Source organism: Haematobia irritans, chromosome 2, assembly GCF_050003625.1.
Source record: "Haematobia irritans isolate KBUSLIRL chromosome 2, ASM5000362v1, whole genome shotgun sequence".
Lineage (NCBI taxonomy): Eukaryota > Metazoa > Arthropoda > Insecta > Diptera > Muscidae > Haematobia > Haematobia irritans.
This window is the reverse complement of record NC_134398.1, coordinates 198,444,036-198,455,663: the sequence shown is the minus strand read 5'-3', so window position 1 is coordinate 198,455,663 and position 11,628 is coordinate 198,444,036. Positions and strand designations below refer to the sequence as shown.

Genomic DNA, 11,628 nt, shown 5'->3' with positions numbered 1-11,628 from the left:
ACCTCTAGATTTTCAATTTCAAGCAAATCGGCTAGAAAATATAGACTCTAGACGCCCAAGGAGAAAAATCGAGAGATCGGTTTATATGGGGGTCATACAAAAAAAAAAAAAAAACAAGTATATACGGCCGCAAGTTCGGCCAGGCCGAATCTTATGTACCCACCACCATGGATTGCGTAGAAACTTCTACGAAAGACTGTCATCCACAATCGAACTATTTGGGTTGTGGTATTGTTCAAAGTTCATTTGAACAGGGGATTCACACATATGGGTTCCACTGTGGATTCATACGTGTGGGTTCCACTGTACATGGCGGACAACTTCATTTCTCGAAATTTCCTTTTGTCCTTCATTTGTTTATTTGGAATGTTTGGAATAATGATTGGAAAAACTCCGTTTAATGGGAAGATTCCAAACAATGACAAATGATCAAATGAAGTTAGTTGAATCTCGCGCGTCGTCCAACTAAAATCGTTTTCCCACGTTCTGCTCCCCCCGTCAAGTAAAATATCGTGAAGTGCCCTTGTGTTATGAATTTATATATTTTTTACAATAAACATTTAGTGAACAAACAACAGAAATAAAACAAAGATTTTCTAGGAAGACGTTTATACAAAGTGACCCAACAAACATAAACGAAAGTGATGGACACCTACAACAACGAAGTGAAAGTGCTGGACACAACCAAAGACACATAAATAATCTAATCTAAAACTAATTAATCTAAATCTATTTTGAATTGAACCTAAACCTACGATTATTTCTAATATTGCACAAGTTTAACCTAAATCTACGACTATATCTAATATTGCACAAGTTCTTTTATATTGCACATTGAATTTTTTATCACAATGAATTATTGCACTTTGAATTGTTATTGTTAATAATGAATAATGAATTTTCTAACAATTATAAGTGAATAATTTTAAGTAATTTATTCAATAAAAATTTGTAAATATTGAACCGAATTTTTATATATCGTCTTCTCATTTGAAAGGCAAAAAATAGGAATTAGATTGAGCGCTAAACATTTGGTCCATTGCGAACCGGATCAAAAGTGTGTTTTTTAAATTGTTAAAAAACGTATCTCAAAAAAGAAATTAATACCAGTGACCCAATTTGTGACCGAGTTTGTTTTTGTCTTTTCCTTCATTTAATAAATTTCAAATTTATAAAATTTAATAATAGTGAAAAACAATAACAAATGTATGTGCAGTGATCATTTGTGTAATAAAAAGTACAAGTGCAAGTGCGACAGACATACGTGTACAAGTAAACCATCCAAAATAAGGGTGGGTTACATACAACCGTACATACAAACAATACTAAATGCATTAAATTGCAATATTTAAGTGTTTGTTGATATAAAAAGTTATTGTGGAAAAAATAATAGACAAAAAGTTAATTTGTTTGATATTTTGATTTGTTTAATTTGTGGTGGTATTTATTGAAAAAATTACAAAAAACAATTAAATAATATTCCAAGAAATTGGTGGAAAAGAAACAATTGAGAATATACATACAAACAAGTGACAGTGACAATTGACATAAAACACAAGCCGACCACTAACAAATTAGAACCAATAACAACAACAGGGTGCAACAAACAAAATAAAACAAATTAAAATAATTAAAAATTTACAAACTATAGTGTCGTTGGTTTTTTGTGAACAATTAAAAAATCAAATCAAAATTTGATATCAAACAAAAAATGTGTGTGTGAATGTGCACAGTGGGCCACAGAGACAAAAAAAGTGAAATACTAATAATAATTTGTTTAAAATTGTTTTTGGTTAATAATTTGTGACAGTGAAAAAAGAAAAATTTGTTAATAGCAAATTGTGACACCGTCAAAAAATTTACCGTGCAACTTGGAAAGAATTATAATAATTTGAAAAAAAAAAAATTTAGTTCGCGTTTTCATATCTTTTAATCAATTTGATTTTTTTTGTAAAAATTTCATATCAAACCCAAGTTTAACGATAAATTTTTCGACACTAAAATAAAAAATTTTTATTAATTGTGCATTTTTCAAAACCCAAATTATTTCGGTACGGTCGGATAATTATTAACAACAATAAACTTTTGGAAAAACTGTACGTTTGAACCTTGGACTTTAAAAATTACCGCAATAACGGTCAATTTCCAACGTACAATAAAAAACTAAAGCTAAAGCAAAATTCAAAAGACAAAAAAAAAAAATCCAATCGACCCAAAGCCAGCAATAAAATTTAAATCAACAACAACACAAACGACGCTCAAAAAGGCGCAAACAGGTAACAACAACAATCCCAGACCCACAAAAAATACATCGCAAAGTGAGTACCAATACAGCTTCTTTTTTAATATTTATTTCCATTCAATTTTTCGAAAACAATTTAATAATATAAAATTTAATTTTTCGCGAAAGGTTTTAAAATTTTCGGTGTACATTTTTTTTATAAAACTTTTCATCTTCGTGAAAATTTTAAAAATTTGTTTCATAATTTTTTAATCAAAAAAATTTTTTTTTGAAAAATAATAAAATTAACATTGAACCCTTTCCGTTTTAATATTTTAAATTTAAAAATTTAATTTAATATTTCAAAAAAAAATTTAAAACTAAAAACAATTTTTTTTTTTATTTGCGGTTCAATTTTTTATTTTTTTTATAAATTTAACTGCGATTTTCATCATATACTAATTCGGTTGTAATTTATAAATTTGATTTCTGCGAAAATTTGAAAAATAAAAATAATTTTTCGTCATTTAGTTACAAATATCTATAAAAAAAAAAAAAAAAAAAAAAAAAAAATTGATTAAATTTCTATTTTATTATTTCTTTATATATAATTTTAAAATTTTGTTTTCGCTTATAAATCTAGCTTTGACTCAATATCAAATTCTGACCCTTAATTGACCCGGGGTTTTTTTGTCGTGGTGGGAATTTATAAACAATTCTTTTTGACCCAATTAAAAAATACGATTTGTCGAATTGACCCGGGGGATTTTCATCGTTGTGGTTGGGTTTAAGGGAAGTGACCCGAATTTTTCTTCTGGGAAAATTTAACGAATCTAACCCATTCTTTGAAAACAAGGATTTACTTTGGAATTGAAAACAATTTATTGAAAAATTAAAGTGATTATTTTCTGATTGTCTAATGTGATTTGTGGGAATTCTGGGAATTGATATTTGGAAAAATTCTAGTTCTTTTTCGGTGAAAAAGAAATTCATAAAGTTAAACAAAAAAAAAAAAAAAAAAAAAAAATATTAATTATCTGTCAAAAAAAAAAAGTAAAAGTTAAACAAAAAGATATTACGATTTAAATTTCATAATAATTCAAAAAATTTTTTTTACCGTTCAATTGTTTTCAAAATTTAAGGAAAAGTAAAGGTTTAAAGTTTATCGGTCTCAGCACAATTTTTTTGGAAAGCAAAATATAAAATAAAATTTTGATTGCACTTTGAAATTCATGATATACGTTTAAATCGATATTTTGAAAATAATTATCGAAAATTAACTGTCAATTTTACACTTTTTATAATAAATTTAATTTTTTTTGATAAACTAACTAAATATAAATTTAAACGAGAATGAGTTTTTTTATATAATTGTCGTAAATCAGTCTTTACTCGTATTTTATATTATTGTTGTTGTGAAAACATATTATTGCTGGTCGAAGCTTATCGAAATTACATTTTTTCTGTGACCCAACTACAAGTTGGATGAAAAACTAATTTGTGCACATTGTTGTTATCTTGGTGACCCGATACCTAAAAATACTTAAGCGTTTGTTAGCCAATCTGTCCGAATTGGATTATTTCGCTGGGAAAATATCTGTATATCTGGAATTGAAATTTTTTTACACATTCTTTTTTCTCGTTTCATAAATCTCGTTGGTTTCGTGTTTGTGACCCAAACATTTTTTGAATACTTGACCCTGGGAACAAATTTGGCTAGGTTTTGAAAGGAAATAGTTGTTGCAGAAAACTCTTCTTTTCTGAAATACGAACTTCTTTCTTTCTAGTAGTGGGATAATAATTTGACTTGGAACATTTGACTGGATCAAAGGTTATTTAAGAACGAATTATAATGGCGAAAATCCTAGCAGAACGATTTGCTAATTGCGTGAATGATCTAATTGACATTGAGAGCATTTGTTCTATTAAGGCTGTCAGTGAAGATCTTCACTCTTTACAAACTTCCCGGGTTGAACTCGATTCTTTGTGGGATAATGTAAAGCGCTCTTATCTCGAATGTCGAGATAGAGTTCCTACAGAAAGCGAAACACCAATCGACAAAAATAAGTTACGTGATCGTTATAAAGATGCTCTCGACTGTTATAAAAAATGTCTTAGTGTGCTGAATGTTGAAATAATTGATCGCACGGAAAAACAGAAAGAAGAGCAATTGACCCGAGATGCAGAAATAAAGAAACGCAATTCTTTAGATGATGATATGACCCCTACATTACGCTTACCCCCTTGCGAAGCAGATGTATTTAAAGGAGGGTATCGCGAATGGCCCACCTTTAGAGATTTATTCTCCGCTATTTATATAAATAATTCCAAATTGAGCAAAGTAGAAAAACTATTTCATTTGACCCAAAAGACAGCGGGAGAAGCTCGTGAAGTAATAAGTAATGTGCCTTTAACCAACGAGGGGTTTGACATTGCGTGGAGAAATTTAGTAAATCGGTATGAAAACAAACGCATGCAAGTAAATGAACAGCTCAAGACACTTTTTAATTTGCCTACTGTTTCGATTGACGTCGCATCATCAGTTCAAAAATTACAGAGAACTGTCACTAGTTGCACTCAAACATTAGAGGCCCTACAGGTAAAAACGGGGGAGTGGGACCCAATACTAGTTTATATAGTGTCAACTAAACTTCCTAGAACATTTTTGCAAGAATTTGAGAGCAACCTTGAAGATTGTTCCATTCTTCCTACTTGGAATAACTTGAACGAATTTTTAACTCATAAGTTTAAAACGTTGGAGTCTGTAGGAAACATAAAACCCCAATTTGTAAAGCCCAATCAGCCTAGATCTGATTTTGAAAAAAGGGATAGACGGGTAAATAGTTTCCAGACTAATGTCTTTCAAAAACCTAAGGGGACTAATCCTAAACTCAACTACAATTCACAATCTAACAAAACATCAAATCAGAAAACAAGCCAAATAATTTGTGTAATTTGTAAAGCGAAACATTATTTGCGGGATTGTCCGCAATTTCTAGAAAAAACTCCAAACGATCGTATCCATATAGTAAAAGTTAATCATCTTTGTTACAACTGTCTCTTTGCTGATCATGGAGTTCGGGAATGTAAAAGTCGTTATAGTTGTAGGGAATGTAATCAAAGACACCATAGTTTGTTACATAAGGGTAACGAGACCCATAACCCTACAAAGACCCATAGCATCCGAGACGCAGCACAACCTAGTACAAGTGCTGCAGCTCTCACCACATTAGTTCATACCGGTAGACAGGAAGTACAACCTAGCGCAAGTGCTACTGTTCCTACCAATCTAGTCGAGACGGTTAGAGAGTACGTGCGACCTAGTACCAGTGCGGCTGCTCTAACCACCCTAGCGCATTCATCATCACCTAATATACAGTCCACACCTAGTATTGAGACTCCTAGTATAACGACACTGACACTTCAAGAAAATATTCCCAATTCGCAGCCTCGAGAAACGCTTTTGTTCACTGCTATGGTACAAATCAAGTCGAAGGGACAGAGATATGATGTCAGGGCTATCATTGACCCTGGATCACAATCAACTTTTATTTCTGAAAAAATAAAAAATAAATTACAATTACCTACAGTAAAGAACTTAGTACATGTAACCGGTTTAAGCGAAACCATTTCGGAAACTTCTACCAAAGCTTGTGTGTTCAAACTTTGTTCACGTGTTGACCCTACGTTTAATTTAGAAGTATGGGCGCCCGTCTTGAAAAATCTACCCTCAAGCTTACCGACACGTAATTTGCAATCATGTCAATTTGAGGACATTCGGAATTTAGATTTAGCAGACCCTCGATTCTTTGAAAGTCGATCGGTTGATATGCTAATTGGCTTGGACATTGGACCATTCATATATTCAACGGGGGTACCTATGAAATCAATAGACTCGATGATAGCACAGAGCACTGTTTTCGGATGGGTAATTGGTGGACCCATCGTACAAGATATGCATCACAAAAATCAGATTACACTTTATAGCGCAACTTCAATTGAAAAAATAATCACACGTTTTTGGGAGGTGGAGGAAACCCCAAAAAAGATTTTGAGGTCAAGTGAAGACCACTTTTGTGAAGAAAACTTCAAAAATACAACTCGTCGAAATGGCGAAGGGCGGTACATCGTAACACTGCCATTCAAATCTTGTACAGAACTTGGAAATTCAAGAAATATTGCCATGGCGCAATTTAATCGCATGGAAAAGAAATTATTAAAGGACCCTGAAGTTAAAAAACAATATGACTCAGCAATTTTAGAATATTTGGAGTTAGGGCATATGCGAAAAGTGCAGACCCATGAAATCACAAAAACTCCACATTATTACTTACCGCATCATGCGGTTATAAAACCAGACAGAGTGACCACAAAACTTCGTGTGGTTTTTAACGCGTCGAGTCCCACTTCCAATAAGAAAAGTTTAAATGATATTCTCCACACTGGACCCGTCCTTCAGCAAGATTTAGTTTTGCAAATTTTGAAATGGAGATTTTTTAAATACGTGTTTAACGCGGACATTACAAAAATGTACCGTCAAATAATGATTGATCCAAATCAAGCCCCTTTTCAAAGAATTCTTTTTAGAAAATCTCCAGAACAACCAGTGGAAGATTTTGAGCTATTGACAGTAACATTCGGAATTAATTGCGCGCCGTTCTTAGCAATTCGTACCCTACTACAACTGGCTGAAGATGTAAAAAATAAATATCCCTTAGGGGCGAAAATCATTAGGGAAAACTTATACGTTGATGACGTGCTAGCTGGAGCTCACACTCGAGAGGATGCAATTGTTTCTCGAAATGAGTTGATCACAGCATTAACTTCAGCCGGGTTTGAACTTAGAAAGTGGACCTCAAATGACCCATTTCTGCTAAAAGATTTAGACCCTGATATTCTTTTACCAATAAATTGGCTAGATCTCTCAGAGGATTCTTCAACAAAAACATTAGGTATACGTTGGAACGTAAAAGGGGACAATTTCACATTTAAAGCTCCAATTGTCACAGAAAATGAATTGTGTACCAAACGCGATGTACTCTCTACAATAGCACGATTCTTTGATCCCTGTGGTTGGTTGGCCCCAGTTATAGTAGTTGCGAAATTAGTTATGCAACAAATTTGGTTAGATCAGATAGGTTGGGATGACCCGTTGAAACCCATGACCCGAATGAACTGGAAGAGTTTTGTAAAGAATACACCATGCATAGACACAATTTCCATACCTAGATGGATACAATTTTCTCCCTCCAGTAAGGTCGAGATACATGGGTTCTGCGACGCCTCAGAAAGCGCATATGCTGCGGCACTTTATATCAGGATTGAACATAAAGATAAAATATACACTTCGTTATTAGCGGCCAAGACTCGTGTAGCCCCAATTAAGAAAATATCTTTACCGCGATTGGAATTATGTGGGGCAGTAATGTTAGCAAAGTTGTCTAATGCCGTAGTCCCTAGCATGCAAATTACAAATTTTAAAATTTACTTCTGGACAGACTCAACAATCGTTCTTGCTTGGCTTAAAAAACCACCTTGCTCATGGAGTACCTTTGTAGGCAACAGAGTTTCTGACATACTTGAATATGTAGGTAACGAAAATTGGAATCATGTTGATTCAGAAAACAATCCAGCTGATGTTGCAAGTCGCGGTTGTACTCCAAATGAACTACAAAATCACGAGTTGTGGTGGACGGGACCCCAGTGGCTCAAATTGCCCAAAGACCGTTGGCCACATAAAGAAGTTAACAACGACACAACTTTAGAGGCCAAACCAATTAAAGTTCTAACAACGACAACTGTAGAAGACCCCTTACTGCGGTTTTCGTCACTTTCTCGCGCATACAGAGTTTTGGCATATGTTCTTCGTTTTTGGCGAAACACGGGTGCAAATCGAACTCAATACCGTATATCATCCCTTGAAATCACTAGTAATGAAATACAAGATATTAAGACTCGTCTTATAGTTTGTACACAAAAGAATTACTTTCGGGAAGAATACATGGCCCTCTCTCAAAAGAAACGTATATCAAGTAACAGTCATCTCCTACCGTTGAACCCATTCATTGATTCCAAGGGTATAATTAGGTCTAATGGACGCCTCGATCAGTCACCAGCTCTTAGCTATAACGAACGACACCCAATTCTTTTACCTCATGAATCTCGCTTCTCACATTTGTATGTTGAATTTGTTCATAAAGTTACCTTGCACGGAGGGAACCAGCTCATGACCCGAGTTATACGGGCGGAATTTTGGATATTTCGATTAAAACCCTTAGTTAAAAAGATAATACACAACTGTCGATCATGCATCGTGCATCGACACCAGACACAAAATCAAATAATGGCTTCGTTGCCTCCCGAACGCACAACTTTGACAAGACCCTTTACCCATACCGGAGTAGACTTCACAGGCCCATTTAGCATCAAAAATTTCACTGGGCGAGCTTGCCTCATTACTAAAGGTTATGTTTGCATATTCGTATGTTTTTCAACAAAGGCCATTCATCTTGAGGCCACTAGTGATATGTCGACCCAATCGTTTATGGCGGCTTTGGCCAGATTTATAGGCAGACGCGGTTGCCCTTCGAAAATTTTCTCTGATAACGGGACTAACTTTGTAGGAGCAGCGGAGCTCGTCAAAAAGGATAGGTTAGAATTCATGAAGTCGCTCAAAGATCGTGTCACTCACGATAACTTCCATCAGAATTTAGAGTGGAGCTTCATACCTCCCGGGGCTCCACATATGGGCGGGTTATGGGAGGCTGGTGTAAAATCCTTTAAATCCCATTTAAAGAAATGTATGCCTCAAATGCATTTCACATTTGAAGAATTGTCTACAATATTGGCCAGAATTGAAGCTTACCTCAATTCTCGACCCCTAAGTCCAGCAAGCGAAGACCCAAATGATTTATCTCCTTTAACCCCGGCACATTTTTTGGTAGGATCGTCGTTATTAACTCCTGCAGAACCTGACTTGTCAAGTGAGGACGTAAATTTAGTAAATCGTTGGAAGAGACTTCGCATTATTTCTCAAAACTTTTGTATTAGATGGAAGTCTGAATATTTGAATGAACTTCACCGTCGCTATAAATGGAAACGACCGTCTGTTAACCTTCAGGAAAACGATCTAGTAGTTATTAAAGATGAAAAAGTAGCTCCTAGTGAGTGGAAGTTGGGTCGTATAGAAAAGACTTATTTGGGATCCGATCAGAATGTCCGGGTTGTAGACGTGAGGACCGTCAACGGTGTAATTACTAGACCCATAGTTAAAATTATTAAGTTGTTTTCGAACAATCAATAGCCCATTACATGTTTATATCAAAAATACGGTACTCACGAGATTTCACTTTCAGAAAATGGCTGCTTATCTACCACAACCCGACCCCTCACCAGTACGTGACTCAAGACCCACACTGCGGATTCAGCGACGAGCAAACCCGTTAAGACCCAGTAGATCTGCCTCTCGGCGTCGCCATCCAAACTGGCAATTTTCCTGTGGGTTGTGTCAGGAAGATCATGCGCTGCGGTTATGCCAGCGATTCCTGCAATATACCCCTTTCCAACGGTATGAAGCTGTGGAAAGGAGGGGATATTGCAGAAATTGCTTGGCCAGGAGCCACCTGGCACCTGATTGCCCAGTTGTGACGGGATGCCGAGAGTGCAGGATCAGGCACCATACCCTGCTTCATGGTGCTCCACAACTTGAACCTGTCTTGGGAGTACCTTCGCCACAAATACCGCTGATCCAAGGCAATGCCGAGGAAATGATGCCCGAAGTCGAACTGCCGTATCACCGTTCTAATGTATTTTTACCGACGGCGGTGGTGAAGGTGGCAGATACTGACTGTGAGCGTTGGCGTGAAGTTCGGGTTTTGTTGTGCCAATCCGCCCCAATCTCCCGCATAGCGTATTCAGTGGTGACAAGATTTGGATTTCCCATAATTCGAAAGGGGGAACATCGGCTGGTGAGGATCGCTCTGCAATCTAGACACCCTAGTCAGCAGACGATATTCAAGGTGGATGCTGTCGTGACTAGGGATTTACCCCGGCGAGTATATTCGGAGGCGATCTTAGAGGACCCAAGTGTAGGCTTTCCACATCCAATGGCTGACCGGGATATTCGATCAAATGATCCAATAGATTTGGAAATTGGTGGAGACGTGTTTGCGTATCTCAGGCGGCGGGACATATCCCTCACAGACCTTGGGGAAGTGTACGCCCAAAAAACACTTTTGGGATACATATTTGCAGGACCCACAAACACGGTGACACTCCGAGAGTAAGGTAAGAGCAGCACTTGGTCACTGGGGGGGGCAGAATGTTCAAAGTTCATTTGAACAGGGGATTCACACATATGGGTTCCACTGTGGATTCATACGTGTGGGTTCCACTGTACATGGCGGACAACTTCATTTCTCGAAATTTCCTTTTGTCCTTCATTTGTTTATTTGGAATGTTTGGAATAATGATTGGAAAAACTCCGTTTAATGGGAAGATTCCAAACAATGACAAATGATCAAATGAAGTTAGTTGAATCTCGCGCGTCGTCCAACTAAAATCGTTTTCCCACGTTCTGCTCCCCCCGTCAAGTAAAATATCGTGAAGTGCCCTTGTGTTATGAATTTATATATTTTTTACAATAAACATTTAGTGAACAAACAACAGAAATAAAACAAAGATTTTCTAGGAAGACGTTTATACAAAGTGACCCAACAAACATAAACGAAAGTGATGGACACCTACAACAACGAAGTGAAAGTGCTGGACACAACCAAAGACACATAAATAATCTAATCTAAAACTAATTAATCTAAATCTATTTTGAATTGAACCTAAACCTACGATTATTTCTAATATTGCACAAGTTTAACCTAAATCTACGACTATATCTAATATTGCACAAGTTCTTTTATATTGCACATTGAATTTTTTATCACAATGAATTATTGCACTTTGAATTGTTATTGTTAATAATGAATAATGAATTTTCTAACAATTATAAGTGAATAATTTTAAGTAATTTATTCAATAAAAATTTGTAAATATTGAACCGAATTTTTATATATCGTCTTCTCATTTGAAAGGCAAAAAATAGGAATTAGATTGAGCGCTAAACAGGTATCTTAAAACTTCTTAACATCGTTTTCTAAATTGTGATTTAGTCCATACATGGTATATATTAGACAAAAAAGTTATGTATAGTTAAGTGAAATTTGCTTCTCTTAGAGGCCTCGCAAGCCAAATCGGGGGATCGGTTCATATGGAGGCTATATATAATTATGGACCGATGTGGACCAATTTTTGCATGGTTGTTAGAGACCATATACTAACACCATGTACCAAATTTCAGCCGGATCAGATGAAATTTGCTTCTCTTAGAGCCTCGCAAGCCAAACCGGGGGATC

General features: G+C 35.6%; 2 protein-coding genes across 4 annotated transcripts; both read left to right on the top strand.

Moving 5' to 3' along the window:
- Window positions 1-315: 315 nt before the first annotated feature.
- Window positions 316-11,168, top strand: LOC142226888 (uncharacterized). Of its 3 annotated transcripts, none has more exons than XM_075297131.1 (4): window positions 316-502; window positions 2,170-2,318; window positions 9,577-10,507; window positions 10,915-11,168. In XM_075297131.1, exon 3 carries the CDS (start codon window positions 9,580-9,582, stop codon window positions 10,504-10,506), a length of 927 nt encoding a protein of 308 aa, XP_075153246.1. In that variant the 5' UTR covers window positions 316-502; window positions 2,170-2,318; window positions 9,577-9,579; the 3' UTR covers window position 10,507; window positions 10,915-11,168. The 3 variants fall into 3 exon arrangements, with proteins under 3 accessions (XP_075153246.1, XP_075153244.1, XP_075153245.1); XM_075297129.1 differs by having other exon boundaries at window positions 318-502; window positions 10,911-11,168; XM_075297130.1 differs by lacking the exon at window positions 316-502 and adding an exon at window positions 517-1,292 and having other exon boundaries at window positions 10,911-11,168.
- Window positions 6,405-9,524, top strand: LOC142225232 (uncharacterized). Its single transcript, XM_075295008.1, has one exon. The coding sequence runs from the start codon at window positions 6,405-6,407 to the stop codon at window positions 9,522-9,524; it is 3,120 nt and encodes a 1,039-aa protein (XP_075151123.1).
- Window positions 11,169-11,628: the final 460 nt, after the last annotated feature.

Bases quoted from the DNA above. Each gene is read 5' to 3' on its own strand.
- LOC142225232 (XM_075295008.1), top strand. From the start codon at position 6,405: ATGGCGCAATTTAATCGCATGGAAAAGAAATTATTAAAGGACCCTGAA.
- LOC142226888 (XM_075297131.1), top strand. From the start codon at position 9,580: ATGGCTGCTTATCTACCACAACCCGACCCCTCACCAGTACGTGACTCA.